General features: G+C 30.4%; 1 protein-coding gene across 1 annotated transcript; it reads right to left on the bottom strand.

Annotated features, from left to right (window-relative positions):
• Nucleotides 1-422: 422 nt before the first annotated feature.
• Nucleotides 423-16,941, bottom strand: LOC123908217 (beta-glucosidase 12-like). Its single transcript, XM_045958784.1, has 13 exons — nucleotides 16,714-16,941; nucleotides 15,205-15,274; nucleotides 13,207-13,265; nucleotides 4,519-4,594; nucleotides 4,176-4,253; nucleotides 3,979-4,066; nucleotides 3,614-3,869; nucleotides 3,072-3,187; nucleotides 1,982-2,199; nucleotides 1,659-1,690; nucleotides 1,221-1,323; nucleotides 997-1,105; nucleotides 423-761 (listed from the first exon to the last, which is right to left on the bottom strand). Exons 1-13 carry the CDS (start codon nucleotides 16,897-16,899, stop codon nucleotides 566-568), a joined length of 1,587 nt encoding a protein of 528 aa, XP_045814740.1. The 5' UTR covers nucleotides 16,900-16,941; the 3' UTR covers nucleotides 423-565.
• Between the last annotated feature and the right edge of the window lie 6,192 nt (nucleotides 16,942-23,133).

The raw sequence follows: 23,133 nt of genomic DNA, 5'->3' as shown, positions 1-23,133 counted from the left end.
CTTTAAGTTCAGTTTATTTATAGTTTTTAATATTTACAAAATAAATAAATTATTATTACTTTTATCAAAAGTGATTGAGACTTTTAAATGCTTTTGCTCTAACACTATGTAAGTTTTTATTTGGTTTTAGACAAAATGATAATTACTACCGTGAGATTTCAGATTCAAACATAGATCAAAGTTTTAGCTTAATAATATTTCCATTTATAAATATTTTGATTTAAAAAAAAATATTGTCAATCTAGACATTCTAAAAATTGTTTATAATTAATTATGGTGTCAATAAAAACATTTGGAGTTTGATAACGATAAAAAATTAAGTTTTTTTTCTTTTCAAATTAACGTCGAGTTCTAAATACTATGTAAACATGTTGCACCCGTGCGGTGCACGGGATTAACACTAGTAAGAACACAAAATAGAAAGTCAAACCATTCAGCATTACACACCTTATATACATACACAATTAATTAGACATATAGAAATGTTACCACTGAATATTGTTAATTTCTCATGGTATCAACAATTTAAGTTTCTAAGTTATTACTGATAAATTAAGTTTTTTTTTTAGCATGAATCACTATATTTAACAATTTTGTGTTGTAGGAAATTCTTAAACCAGATAGCCGACATTTTTGGATATCTTTTCATGCCATTATTGTAATCTACAAAGTATAATCCAAATCTCATTGTGTATCCTGAACTCCATTCGAAGTTGTCAATCAAAGACCATGCAAAATATCCTTTTACATTCACGCCATCCCTGATAAAATTTAGATACATTAAACATATATACAAAAAATTACTAAATAAAAATCCCTACTTTTAAACATATAATTAGTGTGATTAAATTTAGATACAAAAGAAAAAGTGAAATGTACATGTCACTAAATCTCTCATCACAAAATTTAGTGGGAGAATTAGAGATGAATTTCACATTATTCTTCTATAATTTTTTTATATCACTAATTATTTTCTTTTAGTTTTAAAACACTTACTCAATAGCAGTTCGAAGATAATAGAGATGATTATAGTAGTAATCAACTCTAATTGTATCTTCAAGGGCTTTCTCAAGAAGGAGTGTTGGATCATCAAGCTCATCCATGCCTAAATATAGATTCACAATATAATTGATTGTTTACCATAAAATTATGTTAAAAGAAAATAACTTCTAATAAGAAATATGTTGAAACTAAATATAAATGATATATTAGTATAGTACCATTTTCAGTGATGTAAATCAAAGGGTTGTTGTATTTTGTTTTAGTATAGATTAAAAGTTCACGAATTCCCTTTGGATAAATTGACATCCAAAATGAAGCTGCCTGCATGTATAATATAGGTTCCCTTTAATGTTAATAATAATTAGCAAGAAAGATTTAAAAATAAAATGTGGTGAGGCATTATAAATGTGTTTTTTTCTTTTTAGTCCTGCTATACATTTCTATCAACCGCCATGTCATCGAGTGCCAATGTATATGTTTTTGCCATATTAGTATTTTTTTTAATAGCAACTAACGATGTTAAGGATTAAAACCAAATATATTTGATCTTTCAGGAACTATTTCTATGACAAAAAAAAAATACAAGGACAAAAACTAAAAAAACATGAATTTACAAGGATGAACAACATATTTAAGCTTAGTTAAATTACACATACCGTTGGACCAATAGGTATTCCATTGCGCTCCTCTGAAAGAAATAAATACAATCGCTTTATTTTTGGTGTATTATACTTAAATAAATTAATATAGGAATCCATACAAAAAATAATTCAGGATTTTCTTATAGAGCTAGCTATTCAGGATTTGAATTTTACTATTTCTGATCAATTAAATTTTAATATTAGTTCAATATAAGCACTTGAGAGTCCAACTATATTTATTTCTCACATGTTTAAGACGTGATATTAACTTTATGTGCATTTAATTAAAATTTAAAATGTACATTTATTAATGACACCTCTTCATAAAACACACTTACGTGTAAGAATAGCAAGTGAATCAGTAGTGTAGCTGGGCTTAGCTTCACTTAATTCTGGTGCATTAGTTGCATAAGTGGAAGTATAATAGTTTAATCCAATGAAATCAAAGGACCCTTTTACAAGCTTTGCTTGATATATTGAGAATTTTGGTAATCGGTTCCCTACCAAGGACCTCATGGAGCTTGGATAATCTCCTAATGTCAATGGATCCATAAACCTAAAAGACATACATTCTATAAAATTGATCTATTAATAAATACAAGAGATAGATAAGTATATCATTATAAATATACCATTAATTTTCATTTCATTTGTAATTCCTCTAAAAAATTCCTTAAACAATAATCGCGAAATGTTTTTGGTCAGTAAATTTGTACGTTATGAAAATAAGTTAAACGTGATATTATATACAAACAAATTAAAGAATAGAATATGATATATTTATAGGGATCAAAAATTTATTTTAACGTAAATATTTTATCCTATAAATATATCATATTGCACTTTTAGATTCTATACATAATGCCACATATGCCTTCTTTAATAACGATGACTAAATTTTGTTGACATAAAATATTTGTTGAACTATTGTTTGAAGAAAAAATTATGACAAAATCGAAAAGTAATATAATTATAGAAAGAAAAATTTATTTACCCTAAATACTATTTTCTCCATCCTAAATTATAAGTTGTTTTGAGAAAAAAAATTGTTCTAAATTATAAATTATTTTACAATGCTAATGAAGTGTTAGATGTTATTTTTTTATTATATCCTTAATTATTTATCACTCTTTTTTAAAATTTTTTATTTTATCTTTTACATACTATTAATGAAAGATAATTTTATAAAATAGTTCCTAATTTATTTTTTCCATAGACAATTAATTTTATTTATTAATTTATATAAAATGGTCAAAAACAACTTATAATTTAGGATGAATGTAACATGATTTAAAATGTCAACAATGAGTTACACCATTTAAGGCATGCCTTCTATGTTAATAGAGTCTACGGTAGTGGATAATTAATTTATTAATTTATATTGTTGAGTTCCACTTATAATATAAGATTCACTAAGAAGTTAATTACCATCCATATATGAAATCTATGGCTCTTTGTGCAGCTTGATGATCCAATTCTGTATTATTGAGTGGCATCACCCAGTGAGACACTAGTGTTATCCCTATCTTGCCCTTTTGAGATGCCTGTGTGCAAAAAGAAAATGAGAGTTTGGCGGGTATCAATATAAATAATAATTAGTTCCTCTAAAAAAATAATTAAAAAACACATAGTATAAACAAAGAAAAAAAACACATAGTATAAATAGTTCTGGCCTTAAGTGGGAGGCAACGTCAAACTATATGATCGATTGATTTAAGCCAAAATCTAAATTCTTAAACTTTTCATATACGTGACTAAATATCCTTGAGGAGGTGTATTAGAGAAATGCAGATGCCCTAACTCTCCTAGAAATTAAATATGATCTCTCCTAGAAACATCTAAATGCTTTGGCATAATCCTTATAGTACCTTACATGTTACAACATGGTTTTGTGAGGTTGAGTAGATTTCAAAATATATATACACTTTTGTGAATTGATTTTTTTAAAACAAAATAAATCAAAATAAAACCTGATATTTAGTTTTGTAGACATTAACAGCTAATGCATGAGCAAGTAATTGATTGTGAGCCACTATATAGGGTTCAGTGGCGGAATCTCCACCAGTGCAATTTAGGTTTTGCCAAGGGGAACATCGTCCAGGTGCAAACACCCCTTCAGCATAAGCATGATTGGCAAAGGACCATGGTTCATTTAACGTGATCCAATGTTTTACTCTATTTCCAAATACTTTAAAGCAAAGCTCTGCATAATCTCGAAAATCATTCCTGAATATAGAGGTAAAAGGAAAAATACATGAGATTGATTATATATTTAACTTAATGGCATTTGACTATCTTTGGTTATAACTATATAATTATAAGGGATGTAAATTACACTATATTTGGACTTAAAAAACCACTATATTCTTCTTCAAGTGTTTGAGGTAGGTCCCAATGAAAAAGGGTTACAAAGGGTTGAAGACCTGCATTGATAGCATTTAAATTATTTTAGACAATTGCCAAAAAAAAAAAAATTAGACAAAATTCAGTAAAAACAATGAAATTTAATAAATTTCATATATGATAGATAACCTTTGGCTAGCAGTTCATTGATGAGGTTGTTATAATAATTGATTCCTTCCTTATTTACACCTCCATCAAGTTTTCCTTCTAAAAATAGCCAATCAATATAAAATTTAAATAAATAAGAAACATTATTCATTATATATAGTCATTCATTTACATAAAAACGTATAAATATTGACATTATAGAATGATTTGATTGAATACATGTTCAAAAAGTTGTGTACATGCATACAAATTCAATTCAATTTTTTTTCTTATATTCATTAAGAAGACAAAACACCCAAAACTTTAAAAAAAGAAAAAAAAAATGAACAAAAAAAAAAGAAGAAGAAGAGGGTTTGTTTCTTACTTGGAAGTATTCTGGACCAAGAGATGGAGAATCTATAAGCATCCATGTTGATGTCCTTCATGATCTCAACATCTTCCTGTGTTTTATTAGTAATCTATTCAGGAGAATCACAACTATATGTGCTTTAGGATTTTTTTTTGTTAGTTGTTACTTTCACCATCAGTTTAATCTGACTCGAGATCAGTTCTGACATATGTATTTTAACATTATTGTTTAATCATATTAATGACAAATGTAATATATTAACAAAGAAGTGAGTGAGATATATTAGATGTACCCTCAAACCAATACAAGAAAGTGTAGATCCACAGATGAAAAAAAAGACAAAATCATGAAGAAAAAAAATATAGTAAATAATACAAATAAATCGGTTTTCGTCAAAAAAAACGATACAAATAATTCGGCGTTGAGTAGCCTACCATCTTTCGTCAAAAAAATATATAGTAAATAATTTTTTTTTTTTTTTAAAGAAATAGTGGTGCTAATTAATTAGGTATTGAGTATCCCATCATTATTTTACTTTTTTATTATGTCAGAAATTTAGAATTGACTTTTGAATTAGATTAGACGGTTTAGTGGACCGGATATTGATAATTAAAACCAAGAAAAAAGGGAAAAAAAAGATTTTTATGTAGTGGAGGTTTTGGGAGAAAGATGATTAATTGGCTAATCTTTTATATTATAAGTTTGTATACACAAGCAAACTCTAAACCCTAATTTGTTTTCTATGTTTTCCCTCCATTTTATCTTGCAATTTTTATTAAAAAATAATACAATTTTGTCTTGAATAGGATTCGAACCCGCAACCTTTCAGTGCAAGACAATATTTCCAACCACTATGGCAAATATACCAATTGTGATTAAAATTATGTGCAATAATTGATAAGCACCATCAATTTTAAAAGTATATCATATCAAAATTATTGTTGACTATATTATTCATCACGAAATATTTTTATGCCTTTCCTGATCAATAATTTTTTTCTACCGGATCATAAATTTAGAGAATAATTATCATGTGAGATTTGGAAAGTTATTATCACGTGTAATTTGGAAAGTTATTATCAAACTCAATTCTGCTAAATCAATTTTTTTTGCAATACAACCAAACACAATCATAGTCATGTCACTAATCACATTCATTATTTTGATTTTAACATTGCAGATTTAATATTAACCGATGATCAATTGATACAATATGCATTAGCAGACCAATTGTGATTTAAATTATGTCCACAAAGTGTTAAGCTCCATCAACTTTCATAGGAAAGATTTCATACGATAATTAAGCACCATCAATTTTCATTGCACAATTTAAACAATTAAAAACCAATAATCTCTTATATTATAAGCTTGCTAACATAAGCTAACCCTAAACCAAATTTTTTCCCCTCTCATTTTCTCTTTCTTTTTATTGCAGCTTTATATTAAAAAAATACAGATTTGTCATTGAACCTGCATCCCTTACTTATAATAAAACCTTTCAACCACTAAAACATGTGCTTCAATTATGAAAGAATTTAGGAATCCTAATATGTTAACCCTGTTTTCAATAAATTTGAACGGCGGAATTAATCACAATTTTTATTTATTTATGTATGTCTACTTAATTAAGTTTATGTTCTTAATTATGTCTTTAATTTTTTTTTAACCTTTAATTATCATCAATTTTTTAACCTTTAGTTTTCAGTAATTTTTTTTTAATAAGTAAACAAAACGATCGAGTTCCAAAATTATTTAAAAAATATATAAAATACAAAATAAGCACATAAACAAATATAAAATAATTAGTCCATGAAATTCTATATACTACTCTTATTGAAAATGCTCTTAGAATTTTTGTATTTTATTTTTTTATTGTTACATATTACACCTGATTAGACCCATGCATCGCATGGGTCAAAGTTCTAGTTAAGTTGGAATAAGGTTTGTCTCCCGAAGGTGTGGAAAATATTGAATGATTTATTAGCCATGTTAAACAAATGTATATGGAAATGTCTTTATAAAACCAAATTCTATTTTCTTGTTTTTCTTGATAGTTCTTTTACGAGGGTTATGAATAAGTTGTGGTATTTTTTTGGTACAATGAATAAGTTGTGGTATGGATAATTACTATGAAGAATTGCCTTAAAATCAGTTTTTGACAAATTTGCTTAGCGAATTTGCTTGAGTTTTTTAGGTGCAAATCCAAAGAAAACATGTTCCAATGTATGTGTGTTTTGATATGCATGATTTTTTGTTTTTTGTTTTTTGTTTTATTTACAAGGGAAAAATACACTCACCTCCCTTGAGGTATCTTTAAATGACACAAACACTCCCTCTAATTTTATAATAGACACTAACCTCCCTTCAAGGCTCTTAAAATAAATCAAAATCTCCCCTATATTTACTTAACGGTGTTAGTAATTCGTTAAACACCTAACTTTGGAGAAGAACTAAAAAAGCATCTGGTTACAAAAAATTCTCCAGTAATCCTTCCACGGTGTTGGTGTTATTTGGAGGGATTGAAAAGAGGACAAAGAAAAAAAATGAAGGAAAAGATGCATATGAAAAAACATGATTGGAAAACAAAAAATAATAAGAGATTTCTATCTATTTTGACGGCAACTTAACAGTACTGCAGGGGAGGTTTGTGTTTATGAGAAAATAGAGGGGGGGTTTGATACATATAGCTAGAGTTTAGGGGAGGTGAGTGTATTTTCCCCTATTTATAAATATAGGGTTTCAGAGTGCAAAAACATGTGGGATTCAAAGGACTTCAATTAGGATTTGCAACCAAAATAAAACTAGGGTTTAGGAGAGGATCAAGGCTAGGACTGAGAAGAGGATCTTTGAATCACCTTGGGTACTCTAAGGGCTTGTTCGAAACACTTCTCAAATTCTCTATTTTAGTTTTTAAAAATTTAAAAACTAAAAACTTATTTGACAAGTTTTGGGGACTAAAAAACTGAAACATGTAAAATGTGTTTTGATTTTCTATTTTTATTTTCAGTTTTTAAAACGCTGCTATTTAGGCCCCCTGATTTGCTAACAGGCCCAATTCTACTTTTTTAATTAATAAGCCCAATTCTTTTTTTTCCTTTTTAATTTTTCAATAATAAAATTTTTAATTAATAAAGTCAAGTGGTGGTAGCTGGTCAACTACCGGTCAACGCCGGACCTCCGGTGCCGGCACTGTGGTCCGCGATGGCGGATCCCATATTTTCCGGCGATCCACGGCGGGCGACGGAGTTTCGGTGGCCGGCGGTGGAACTAAGGCGGTTGGCCACCCCCTTCCGCTTCCACCACTTTTTTTAATGAATAATATTTAAATTATTATTTTATTTTAATTTTTTTTTTAAAAAAACTGTTTTTTAATTTTCAGAAATTTGTTTTTTGATTTAAAAAAATCTGCCTTTTACTTTTTTTTCTTTTATAAAAATTTCTGATTTTTTTTTATAATAAAATTCAGTACTTTATTTTAACAAAAAAAAGTTTTAAAAAGTATTCATTTTTTAAATAATAGAAAAGATTTTAAAATAATCCAAAGAACAATTTATTTATTTACAAAAATAATAATAAAGAAATTGTTCTGGTGAACACTCGAAGGAGGTTATATTATTAATAATGTGAGGATAAAATTACATAAGTTTTGATCAGTGATTGACCATTCATTTTACAAGAAGCAAGAGATGCTATTTATAGGCTTTCAATTCCTTCCTCTCCACGCTTAGCCGTCGCGTTTTTCGGCCACCTTCTTCTCCTGCGAGTCCACGTCTAAACAGGGGCAGTTATTCTTTCCTTCGTCTCCAAGCTATGATAAATCGTGGGGGTGGCGGTGATCTTCTTCCCCGAGAAACGATTAGTGGGGAGTCATGGAGGTGGAGATATTTTCATGTGAGTTATCTCTTTCCCTGGTTCAAGGCGCCACCTGTCTTCTTTCCCGCCCTTGTATTATTCAAAACTTGTCCATATCAATATTGGGCTTTTCTCTCTTGGACTTGAATCTATTGGGCCTAGCTAAATTTATTATGGTCCATTGCCCGGTCCACAGCCCCCATGCATGAGGCTTCAGGAAGGCGAAGTGCTTTTGAATGAAGTAACTTGGCGATTACGTACTATGCCTCGGCGTTGTTCTATGTCGCATATTTTTTGCTGACTCATATTCTTTGTTTGCTTATTGCTTTGTCCTTCTTTTTGTTTTTTGTATTTCTTAGATAATTTGTACGCCATTCTGTGGCTTTTGAATATCTTGATGCATGCCCTTTGTGGCTTTTTGAATATCTTGATGTATGCCCTTTGTGGCTTTTGCATTTTTTTGTTGCCTCTAAGTTCTTTTATCCATTTTGCCTTTGAAAATTTATTATTAGCTTTGTACCTGCAATAACTCGTTTTTTGGTGGATTTAAACGAGTTGGCGTTGTTTGGGCCTCGCCTTTTCCGTTGTATTTGCATTTTCACGTTGGCGTTGACAACAATCTCGCCTTTGAATTTTTATTGTTAACTCCATACCTTCAGTATCCTTGGCTTTTAAATATAATCATATATCATTTATGACTAACTTTATATCTGTTTCTTTTTTGGCGATTATAAATGATTCGGTGTTGTTATGACTCGCCCTTTCCTTGATTCGCCTTCTTTATCTTTTTGTTGTACAAAAACTTTCTCCATTGGTGTTGTCTTCACAAGGGCTCGCCTTTGCTTGTTGAGTATCAACCGTAACTTTGTAGTCAGTGACTTCCTGCTTTCCTTTTTCTCTAGACCACCCCTTAACGATTTTAACGTATTGAAGATTTATCTATTTTCTCATAGAGATTGTTTTTATGGATTTATCCATTTCATTCTTTCTTTTTCATAGATGATGGCCATGGCACCTTGGGCGACACATGGAGTTTTCTATGTTGTATTTCACAGATGATGGCCAGGGATTTTTACGGCGCTCCTGGAGTTTTCTGCGTTGTATGGCGATGCCTTACGACAGAGCTCATAATTTAATTGAGTTGCCGTTTTATTTTGGGCCAGAGCCCGTAGATTGGCCTTTATCTTTGGTTCAGAGCCCGTAACTTAATCAGGTTGACCTTGATTTTTTGGTTCAGAGCCCGTAACTTAATCAGGTTGACCTTTATTTTTGGTTCAGAACCCGTAACTTAATCAGGTTGACCTTTGATTTTTTGGTTCAGAGCCCGTAGCTTAATCAGGTTGATCTTTATTTTCTTTGGTTCAGAGCCCGTAACTTAATCAGGTTGACCTTTGATTATTTTTTGGTTCAGAGCCCGTAACTTAATCAGGTTGGCCTTTGATTTTTTGGTTCAGAGCCCGTAACTTTATCAGGTTGACCTTTAATTTTTTTTTGTGGTCATAATCGTAACATGTGGTTAACCTTTATATGAATTAACACAAACATTTCGATTAAAACCCAGATTTGTAGTTAACTTTTATATAAATTAACAATGACATTTTGAAAACAATGAGCCTCAATAAAAACTCCTGTTTTCTCAGGAGAAAAGAGTGTCCTATTGCTCTTTTATTCTCTGAAAATTTTTTAATACATCAAAGATTCAACAATAATCTGGAAAACAAAAAATAAAATCAAATGAAAATGATACCGCCACTGGAGGCTTGTTACGACGCTCCTCGCCTAACTTTAATAAAACCTAAGGTTTATGACATTCCACGTCCTGGGCAAGACTTCTCCTCCCATTGTCTCCAAATTATATGATCTGCCTTCAAAAACTACATGGATGCGGAACGAACCTTCCAGTTAGCTGCAAACTTTCCTCCTTTATCCTTTCCCATAGGCCTTTTCAACACTAAGTTGCCTTCTCTGAACCTTCTCTGGATGACACGAGTGTTATATCGTCTTGCTGCTCTCTGCTTTGTGGCGAACTCAAAAAATCAAAGGTTCTCCTCATAGTCCTTTTTCTTTGTGAAACTAGCTTAATGCTAGGTGATATTGACAACTTGTGCGTGATAATGCTTTCATCTATCCATGGCATGTTAGAGGGTTTCCACGCAAATTTGTTGTTTGGTGAGGCTCTTCGCCAATCTGCACTTGTTCTAACTCTTCAATGGGGCTCACTCTCCTGTCTTGAAATTCCTCCCTGGGATCCATGTCTGCGGTTTCTATCACATTTATGCTGCTCTGCCTTGGCGCCTGCTTCTGTTGAGGCGCAGACCCTGAATTGGAAATTCTATGCCTTATCTTCAAACTGGATTCATAACATCATTTGGCTAATAACTAATCGTCTCTAACAGTCCCTACTCCCCCATTATCCAAAGGATACTTCATCGAAAGGTACAATGTTGACATGACGGCGCCTAAAGCATTGAATTTTGGCCTTCCAATGATGATGTTATAAGAGGTGAATTGGATTTTAACCACTGAGTAATGGACCTTGATGGTAAGTAATCACACAGTGACTCTGCGTGGCTTTGGCGAATCGAAAAGAGGCTAGTTGATGTGACTTTCACATGTTTGGATCCAGCAAATTGATGGATGAATTTTTTGTGGAAGTTGGCATAACATTCAATAGAATTTTTTGGAAGATTCATGTACCAGCGCAACGCTTCATCCTTGAACGTTCCAGATAGCAACTTGCACTTCAAATGCTATGGGGCATTTATTATGGCGGTTTGCGTGCCTACTGTCATTAGGTGCTCTAATGGATCTGTTTTTCCATCAAATCAAGGAAGGTGTGGGACCTTGATACCTTCCAGGACTTGAGTTTCCCATAGATGTTGTGCTAAAGGTTGGGAATCAACAATGCCCTCACCTTCTTCCTCTTCATAAGCTTTTTTTGCTTTTTCACGCTCTTCTGCCCTCTCTACGTCTATGGCCGCCATTTGGGTCTGCAGACGTCGAATTTCTTGGACGACTGCTTGCAGAGTCGTGACATTAGAGTTTTATGGGAAAAATGTTTTACCTCAGCCCCACGGTGGGCGCCAAAATGTTCTGGTGAACACTCAAAGGGGGTTATATTATTAATAATGTGAGGATAAAATTACATAAGTTTGGATCAGTGATTGACCATTCATTTTACAAGAAGTAAGAGATGTTATTTATAGGCTTTCAATTCCTTCCTCTCCACGCTTAGCCACCGCGTTTTTCGGCCACCTTTTTCTCCGGCGAGTCCACGTCTAAACAGGGGCAGTTATTCTTTCCTTCGTCTCCAAGCTATGATAAATCGTAGGGGTGGCGGTGATCTTCTTCCTCGAGAAACGATTAGTGGGGAGTCATGGAGGTGGAGATATTTTCATGTGAGTTATCTCTTTCCCTAGTTCAAGGCGCCACCTGTCTTCTTTCCCGCCCTTGTATTATTCAAAACTTTTTCATATCAATATTGGGCTTTTCTCTCTTGGACTTGAACCTATTGGGCCTAGCTAAATTTCTTGTGGTCCATTGCCCGGTCCAGAAATTAATTTTTATTATTAGGATTTAAAATAATTATATTCAAATTAGAAGAGAATAATTATGAAAATTTGAAATATATATAAACAAGATTGATTTTTAAGTTTTCGAAACATATTTTAGAAATAATTTTACCAAACAAACTTTTTCATTTTCTCTTTTCCAAAATAGTTTTTGAAAATAGAATTACCAAACAAGTTTTTTTCTTTTTTTCTTCTTGAAAACTATTTTTCAAAAGAGTTTTTGAAAACTAAAAACAAAAACTCAATCAAACAGGCCCTAAATCATTGAGTCTCTTGGTTACGAGTAAAGATTCGAAAAAACTAGTAGAATTAGGATTAAAGAGTAATTCCTGTAATTACTTTGAAAATCTTTGTGTAACGAAACCTAATTTATTACTAGAACAGAAAGTTGTTTTATTCCCTAGACATAGATCATCTTTGGATCGGGTTGGATAAACAAATCATATTGTCTTCTTCATCATCTTCTTTTACATTTAGCTAGAGTATGGATTCTGGTGCCATAATGTTTCTTCTGTATTTGGCAGATTTGCGCTGTCTTGGTATTGAAAAATGTAGGAGAGAGTGGATGAATTTTGTATATTTTATTTAGCTAGCTGATTTTGTGTCTGTTTGTTTTCAGATTTTTCACCAAAAAATTTATTTTTTCCAAAAAAATCTATTTTTTTTTTATCTTACTTGTGTTTGTTTCAGATTGTTTCAAAAATCATTTTAGTAAAAAAAGTATTTTTTTCATCAAAATGAGAATCTATTTTCAACAGCTTTTATCAAAATCCATTTTTTTTATCAATCGTTATCCCTCACCATCTTAAAACAAAAGTTTTTATGATTGTAAACAAACGACAAATAGCTTTAGATTTTCTTTAAAATTTCTACAAAAAAAAAAATCTCTAGATTTTTTTCATAAAAATCTTTTTTTTTAAAACTGAAATAAACATGTATTACGAGTAAATTTAATTAGTTCTTTTGGTAAAACACATCTTGCAACACATTATTTTGATACAATTTGTAACATTTTATGTGGCCATCTATGCGTAATTTAATTTTATTTCTAAAATGTATTACGAGTATTTAGTTTTTTCATTTGTTGGGCTTAGGCCCTCTTCTCTATTCCCAAAAAAAATGTATTTTAAACAACATATGTTTTTCAAAGAGGTTTTATAACAAATATCTTATTTAAATAACAATAATTCAAAACTCAATTCAAACTTGTATTTTTCATCACGAACAAGACCCTTTTCTATAGTGAGGGTAATATAATCCTTTTGTATGAGCTTAGTACCTTATAACGATGGTATTCATCGATGGCTACATCTCCATTGCTTCTATCCGTTATCTTACCTGTCAAGTTCAGTAGCAAAATGCGATGGTGTTTTTAATTGGATGGAATAATAAATATAGAATTACTACTCCGCACGATCCTATATATAAAGAACACATTGAAAAAAACACACAGACTAAGGAGGTTTATTTTTTCATTTAAAATTCTAAAATGTTATGAGTTATTTCAAAACTAACCATGAGAATGTGTCTGTATAATTAATGCATAACATTGAAATAGATTGCATTTTATACAATTTAATAAGAGTATAAAAGAGATTATCTATTTAATAAAGAATAAATTTAAAAAGTGTTTTTTATAAAAATGACCAAATTTTTTTTCAAAGTGTTCTTTATATATATATATATATATATATATATATATATATATGGGGAGGGATCAAATTACACCGGTGTAACATTTGAGTAATGTTACACCGCTAAATAATGCTTTATCGAATACAAATTTTACAAAATTCACCGTTGGATTGAAAACTTATATCGTATAGATCATCTATGTTGAATTGTATAAAAATCTAAAATCGTTTGATATGTTTTTGAGATAAATCAAGATTAACGGTATTCAATAAAAATGCATAAACCATTAATCTTCATCGGTCTCAATAACATATCAAACGATTTTAGTTTTTTGTAAAATTTAACATGGATGATCTATACGATATAAGCTTTCAATCCAACGGTGGATTTTGTAAAATTTGTATTCGTTAAAGCGTTATTGAGCGGTGTAATATTACTCAAATGTTACACCGGTGTAATTTGATCCCTCCCCTATATATATATATATATATATATATATATATATATATATATATATATATATATATAGTCACGATCCGTTGACATCAACTAGTTTGACACCAAATGTTACACCTCTCAATAACGTTTTAACCGATATAAATTTTATAAAATCCACCGTTAGATTGAAAGTTTACATCATATAGATCATTTGTGTAAAATTTCAAATAAATCCAAAATCATTTGATATGTTATTGAGATACATCAAAATTAACGGTTTTTGTATTTTTTTAAATGCCGTTAATCTTTATGTGTCTCAATAGCACATCAAATGATTTTGGATTTGTCTGAAATTTTACACAAATGATCTATATGATGTAAACTTTCAATCCAACGGTGGATTTTATAAAATTTATATCGGTTAAAACGTTATTGAGAGGTGTAACATTTGGTGTCAAACTAGTTGGTGTCAACGGATCCTGACTCATATATATATATATATATATATATATATATATATATGATTGGAGGGAGTATTAGTTTTACTTAATAGGCTAATACGTTGACTAATTTAGACATAATTATGTGATAAAATTTTACTTATATTTTGGCCAAAATACGTATTATTAAAATCTGACAGAACTGACATTCGAACCGGATTAAGTGGTCCAGTGGGCCGGATACTTGTGTAAAAACAAAAAAAAATCTCTTTAATTGAAAACAGGACAAAATGAAAAATGAAATAACATAAATAGATAGATAGGTAGGTTGGTTGAAAAATGTGTTCCTTCTTTATAAAACAAAAAAAAAAAAACAAAATGTGTTCCTTCTTTATTAAAAAAAAAAAAGGATAGGTCGGTAGGTTGTTGCGTGATTAAAATGAAATCCTTATCCAATTTCATAAAATAAAATGAAATATATTATCTATAAAATAAAATGAAATAAAATAAACCACTTGTACTTTTATTTTATCGAAAAGAATCATATTATCTCTCTTTATGTCAAAACAAACACATTCACCAACTCATTATTTTGTTTAAAAAAAACAAACACATGCATCAACTTAAATGATAAGTTTTACCAAATAATCGTGCAGCATCTTACGCGTTTAAAAAAATGATTTTAAGTTAATAAAATAATTTTAGGCATCTTTCATAACATATAAAATTAAGCATCCCATATACAATGGATAAAGGAAATAGACCTGGATATTTATGCGTGAAAGCATCCCATATACTTGGTCCTCTGCCACCAACATTTGCTGCACCTTCATACTAAAATATGTCCATTGAATTAGCGACATAAATTAAATTAAAGCTTAAAATTAGAGACAATAAATTTTAATTGATATTTTTTATGAGAATTTTGTATACACATTTTATTTAGATATGCACCGATATATTGTTGAGGTGGACAATTTTTGATAATTTCACAAATAGTGTTTTTAAATTTTTGTGGATGCGTCAAAAAAAATTGTGGACTTATCGGAATTACTCACCTCAGCAGTGTATCGATATATATCCAAATAAAATATGTACCTAAGTGTTCATTATTTTTTACGAAAAACTAATTAACTTATGACAAATGTTAAAACGTGCTCTAAGGATATGATAAACAATTTAATATAGAAACATTCTTTTCACAAGATGTGCATTTAACTTTTCAAAAGTTAAGTTATTATATTTTTTAATACAATAATTCTATTTTAATTTTTTTTACATATATTTTTATGACACACGTTAACAAAACTCTTTAAATTATTTCATTTAAAATCTACCAATAAGTGTATTTTTGTTGTTTGTTGCCCCATTGTATTTTTGTTGTTTGTTACCCCACGGTTGTTTTTCATTGTTCGCCATTTGTGTTTTTTTTATAGGATAAATTTAAGGTGAGGGGATAAATTTATCAACTTGTAGATATTAAATGATCATAAGTCATGAAATTATACGAAAATTCATTTAAACTTCTGTTTTAATTTCTTAAATTATTCATTTTTATAATTTAATTAATAAAATATAAATAATTAATCCACATAAATAAATCTATATTATCAAATTGTATGTCATGTCATTTAAAATATACCTAATTACCATTTTTATGTTTAAAATTTGACGAGAGAGCAAACCCGAGTGATTTAAAATAGGGAGATTGATTTTGCGAATGAATGAAAATAGAGACCAACACTATAATTAAGTTTTGTTTTTTATTTGTATCGTTATATACCTAAACAAAAAAAAAAAAAACAAAATTACACCACAGTTCCTTTATCTTAATTTTTTGTAATATTTTAGTTCTTTATCTTTTTTTGTAACATTTTGGTCCTTTATGGTTTTTTTGTAACACTTTGGTCTTTTATCTTGTTTTATTTGTAACATATAGGTCCTTTAATTTTTTAAATAAATACGATAGGGGACCAAAGTGTTACAAAAAAAATGGACTAAAGTGTTACAAATAAAAAAGATAAAAGACCAAAATGTTACCAAAAAAAATAAAGGACCAAAGTGTTATAAAAAATAAGATAAAGGACCAATAATGTAATTTTGCAAAAAAAAAAAATTAAATAGTTTGTAACCTTATATGTTGAAATGTTAAAGTAAAGATGAAAATTATTACACGTATATGTTGAAATTCCACGTAAAAATTGTTACAAAATAAAAGGCAAAATATTGAAAATTTCAAATAATAGTAAAAGAGTATAGAAAAGTTGGTGAACCTGGTAAGCTGATGAAGCTGTTCCAAAAATAAAACCTTCAGGGAAACTACTCCGATTGAGGGACTTATTGATATCATTGGTTAATAATATTGTAGCTTCAACTATAGTCACATAGCTAAGAATCACAACAATTCCATAGAAAATAACATTTTGTTCCATAACTATGCTTTGCAATATTTTCTTCATTTCAACCAAAGTTGTGTAGCCTGGGCTCTTATATAGTGGAACGTATGCGTATGATTAAACCCAAATAGTTTAGGTATTATTAATTAAGATCAATTTGTAGAAGTCATTCCTAAGTTCGGATATCATGTTTAAAAAAAAAAAAATTGTAGAAGTCATAATAAAGATTATAATAAAATTAGGCTTAATTAGTAAAAAAATCACCCTTAAAGATATTTTTGATTTCAGATTTGTCCCTTAAAGAAAAAAAGATCTGAATTTAAAGAAAAAAAGGTCCGAATAGGTCCCTTAAAGACATCTCCGTTAATCAGTTTGGTCCCTAAAAAAATATTCGAATAGGACCAAACTGATTAACGAATATGTCTTTAAGGACCTATTCAGACCTTTTTTTCTTTAAGGGACCTATTCAGACTTTTTTTTTTCTTCAAGAGATCAATGTGAAATCAAAAATATCATTAAGAAACTATTTTACTAATTAAGTCATAAGACTAATTAAACGTGACTTGATGTGACCGAGCTGGCATCCAATTCAATTTTTTGTTATTTTTTGTCAACGATATGGCTTTATTATTTATTTCATTCATTTTTTATCACGATATGTCAAAAGTCAAAACTCACCTACTAGTACTTATCGCAAAAAAAAAAAAGTCCCAACATTATTTTATCAAGATTGATAAAATATAGAACAAATGTATCCAGGCACCTCTTAAGCTTCACTAATAATTAGGTTTTAAATTTTTTAGGTAATAGTATTGTCTTTAAAAAAATTTAGGTATTACATAAATAGTAGGTTATTTAAATAACCTACTAGGTTTTTAATTTGTATAACCTACTAGGTATTTAAATAGTAGGTTATTTAAAATTTACGTTTTAAATTTGTTGCACATTAACCTTTAAGTCAATCTCTATTACCTTGATGTACCGTGGAAGTTAACGTTAATTTCTACTGTGATGAATATTTTGATTAAAAATACACATATAACTATGCAACAGTTTTTGTAACAAAAAATAACTTGATAGGAAAATTACTAGTCAAAAACATGGATGATGTGAGTTGACACATACGCATGGGTTTTCCTTTTTATGCTATTAACATGGATGAATAAATAAATATTATTTATTTTTAGTCGAAAAAAAATCAACAAGTTTTGATCTCTAAAATATTTCCCGTGACAATATTATTATTTGCTTTTAACTTTTAAGTCAATTCATGTGTATTATTCAAAATTTTGAATGAATTTTCGTATTCGTTTTTAAAATAGTAATAAATATATTTTTGGCCTTTTTATTTAACTGAATTAAGAGCATCTTGATATCAAAGGAAAAGTAAACATCTCAACTATGTTACTAATCACCCTCATCCTATGCCCATAGCTGATAGATATATAAAAATAAAAAGCAAAAAAAAGGAAATATGTACATGGGGGATTATACCTTATTCCAACTAAATAATAGAGACGCTACATGAACCAGAAGGGACCTAAGTTGTCCCTCAAGATGTCAACGTTTCTAAACGACGATGAAACTTGCTCTACATCCAAAAGAAAAAATCCAGCTTTTTGCAAAATCCTTCAAGGTAACTTTTGAAGTAGAGTTGCCTATTCCCCATGTGTTCCAACAGAGGGGCACCCTTTGAGATGGTGGGATAGGGATTTCCTGCACTACTTGCTAATTTCTTTTCTTTTTTTTTTCTTTTGTTGCTTCGATACAAACTCTATGAATGGATGTTCTTGTTCCGCCATGTCTACCCAAACTTGCCGTATGAGTTGCATATCTTTCTTAACTCCGGAGACAGGGCCTTATTTTGAGTGTCTACAAAATCACTATTATCCATTTCATTGCCATCCCCCTCTACCATTTGGCCTTGCAAACAGACTCATGGATCACAATAGTACTATTATCATCATTGAATTCATCACTACTAATACTAGTACTATCCATCTCTTTGTCATGCTTTTTAGCACTGACACGTTCCAAAATAGGCACCGCTTGATGTGTAGCTTTAGGCTCATTAGAATAGGTGTTATCATGAAAATATACTAAATTTCATTTTTAAGTCTCTCTAAAAGATTTCTTCGAACTTTGGTTCTCTAAATTTCAAGTTTTGAATTTCAGTCCCTGCTTTTTTCTTTTCAAAAGTCTGCGTGTCATATCTCAAATGACTTTTTTTAAAAACATGTCATTATTAAGAGTTTGAAATATATTTTTTTACTTAAAATAAACGATATTCATTCATTAAAATTGCATAGAGTACTTCGATGCAATACAAATTCAAAGTCGCTAAAAACAAAAAAGATAAATTTAAAAACAAACTCACATGTTAATAGCATAAAACGAAAAATTGCATATTCCTACAAATTTAAATATGATTATATTGAAGTGTCCGAAATATCCATGCCTCCGGATTTGTAGTGTTGATGACACCAAAGTCGACATTGATTGAATCTACACTAGATTGGAACTAATCCTTCAACCTGAAACAAATAAACACCACACAAATACGAGACAACAAAATACACCGCACGAAGACGGGATAACAAAATACATTGTACGAAGACGGGAAATCAAACAAATATGTGAAAATCACACTTATTTATTATAACGAGAAAGAAAAGAAAAAAATGATTTGGAGGGGTGATTTGTAATACCCGATATTGATTGTCTATAATATCGATAGAAGTATACATAGGGATACAATAAGATTACATTGCATAAAGTCCAAATACATGGTTAGGATCAAGGTTTTAAATTACGGTCCGCATCCACAATTGCGGCCGCAATATTGCTGATGCGGTAGCCACCGCAACCGCATCAGATGTTTTCGGCGATGTTCCTTCAAATTTTCTCACCAAAAAGTAAAATTTATGAACTTCAAATCCTAATTTGTGTCAAATTAATGAAAAATCTTACTTTTAACAATCTCTCAACTGTGTATTTTAAATACATTCAAATTATTGTTTATGGAATAAACTAAGACTATGCAATGGTGGATAAATAGTGTAGTTACATAGTAGTTTCATTTTCTATAGTTTGTGAAATTTCAAAATGATTTCACGCCGCAACAACCGCATTGCGCTTTGCAGCAACCGCAACCGCATCTTGAAGGATACTCTGGTCTGTTTACCAGTCAAGCAATGAGAACACTTCTCCAAATCTGCATTCTTTAATCCTGGAAGCACATCCTTTGTGGCTAAAACATTCAGCCCATTTTCACTGATATGACTGAGCCTTCGGTGCCACAAAGATGCTTCCATGTCGATAGCATTCACACTGTCTCTAGCAACCAAAGCTTTTGTCCAATACAGTTTAGAATTTTTTCTCCCCTCTAGCCATAACCAAGTTACCTTTGCTGAGTTTCCACTTTCCAGAACCAAAGTGATTATCATAACCACGATCATCAAGCATATGCACATAAATCAAATTAAAGCGGAAATTTGGAGGATGTTTGACATCTCTAAGCAACAATTGCATTCCCATGTTGGTTCGCAAGCAAACATCACCAACACCAATTACCTTAGATATATCATCATTACCCATCTTCAACACTCCAAAGTCACTGGAAGTATACGACATGAAGAACTCCTTCCTCGGTGTAACATGCAATGTAGCACCACTGTCAACAATCCACATGCTCTCATCTGATACATGATTAACAGAATCATGATTACAGAGAATAACAAGGTCATCATTGGTAGCAGTAATAATACGATCATCATCATGATCTTCACGATGTCTTTGTTTATGCTTACCCTTCTTGCCTTTGTTATCTTTTCTCAACTGAAAACAACACTTCTGTATGTGCCCTGATTTGTGACAATAATTCCACTCAACATTCTTGTATCTCCCTTTGGACTTGCTTCTGTTATTCTCTCTACCACCCTTCGATTCTTTCTTCTGACTTGTCCCCCTATTTTCAGTGACAAGTACTCCGGGTTGAGTTGAAGTACCTTGTGCCTTCCTTCTCATGTCCTCATTAAGTATACCACCTTTAGCCGTTTATAAAGAAACAACACCTTTAGGAGCAGAACTTGTAATAGAAACCCGAAACGTCTCCCAAGACTCTGGTAAAGATAGCAATAGAAATAGTCCCAAAAGTTCATCTTCAAATTTGATACACATTCTTGACATATGATCAAGGAGCCCCTGAAATAGAAGTCCTCTCCTTATACTTCAAACTTATATGAAGCTATTCAACAAGAACAATTTATTATTCCTTGATTTAGAGGCATACAAGGACTCTGTGATTGTAAACATTATCTTCTACATATTGCCTAATAAAACCACATACATGTAAGTGTTCAAACTCTCATTCTTCATCAGACACAAAATCTGGCTTTGTGGAACTAAACACCGGTAAATGCAATTTCTTCAGAAATATAAAGTCTTTCATCTTGCCCTTCCACAAATGGTAATTAGAACCATTCAACAATACCATCTTCATATTTGTATTTGACTCCATCATTCAAACAAGTAAAATTGCCCTTAACCAAGAGTTCTGATACCACTCTGATGGGGAATTAACACTCAATAATAACCCCAAACTTGTAAGAACCTTTAAGGATCAACAACAAATATATGGCAGCCAATAGAACAAAATAAAAGAACAAAAGAACACCAGAATTTTAACTGGAAAACCCTCGATGTGAGAGTAAAATACCAAAGAGTCCAGACCAAAGAAATAGCTGCACTATAATCAAATACAAGTGCTAACAACCGATTACACAACAAAGCACTAAAGCTTACAAAACAAGAAGCTGAAATTTTTGAAATTTTTCCAAAACACCTGCTGTATTGCGAGCAGAATATCTCAAGAACCAGACCTTGTTTCGACGATCCGAACGGTCAAAAGATAGCCTCTGGAGCTGCTAACCTGCCCTCCAAGTTTGAGCGATATCCAACGGTTAACGAATCGGGAATCTGAGTTTTAATGAGACTGATTTGTGAAAAACGGGGGAATTGATTTCTCTCTTCTTTTCTCTCTTTTTGAAGATTGTTCTCTCACAAAATTTACTCACATAATTACCCTAGTATGATCACTCTCCACTTATATAAGTGAGACATAATGGGCCAATAAACTTGGATTTTTCTCCACATAGGAAGGGAGTCCAAAACCCAATACAAAGTTTCCAAACCACCGCATGCCACACCAAAAGAATACCTTTAGGTCCTTAATTGTTTCCCTTTCCTACACCCCTTGAGAAACTCATAACTATTCCTTTACACATGCTTACTTATTTTCAATTTGGTTTCTACTAATTGGATCTAATTAATATTGTTCTACTAATTAAATTTGGATGTTACATGATTTTAGGCCAAAATTGACCTTAAATCACCTCTATCTGATATACTAAAAAGAACAAAAGAAGAGAAGTTGTGATGGCTAGGGTTAGAACTTAGAAGAGATGAAGAAAAGAGAGATTGTATTTAAGACTTTGAAATACTATTAGTTTGATAATTTAACTATTTAATTTTTAAATTTTATTAATTAATTTATAACTTTAAATTAAAGATTAATTTGTTAAACTAAAGATTAAATGATTAAATAATTAAACTAATGATATTTTAAAGTCTTAATAATAATAATAATAATAATAATTAATAATAATGATATGTTGAAGAAAAAAAAAAGACATATACTTAGGGAACCCATTGCACACCTTTAGTAACTAGAAATTTCCTAAAGTGACATTTTGCAATTGCTCGTCCTTTGTGGTAACAATAATGACAAACAACATGACGATGATCCTTGTGATTCCGCTTATTATAGAAAGTTTTTCTTTTGCTATTATCGTTATTCTCAACAAACTTTTTCTTTTCCACAAATTTGCTTTTATAGGGCATTTAATAGGCTTTTAAAAAGATTTAGGACTGATACTCTGATAGTAAAAACTAGTATCCGGACCCGTGCCAAGCACGGGTAAAATGAGACTACAAAAAATAATATTTTAATATTAAAATTTTCAAAATTCTTAAATAAAAAGAATATAAATATAGGATATCGTATTAATATATGAATATAAATATAAATCCGGTGTAAATCTCAATGTAAAAATATAGACTCGTGTGTAAACTTTTTTTAAGAAAAAAACTAAACAAACAAAAAAAAGTTAAATTCGATAGTAAAATAAATATGAAACAAAAATACCCTATAGAAATTATCATAATATATCTTATATTAGTTAATTTTCACATCAATATCCTCCGAATAAAATAAATATAGAACCTAGTATATATTAT

Source organism: Trifolium pratense, linkage group LG2, assembly GCF_020283565.1.
Source record: "Trifolium pratense cultivar HEN17-A07 linkage group LG2, ARS_RC_1.1, whole genome shotgun sequence".
Taxonomy (NCBI): domain Eukaryota; kingdom Viridiplantae; phylum Streptophyta; class Magnoliopsida; order Fabales; family Fabaceae; genus Trifolium; species Trifolium pratense.
Note: the sequence above shows the minus strand (reverse complement) of the source record. Positions and strands in the feature narration are given on the sequence as shown.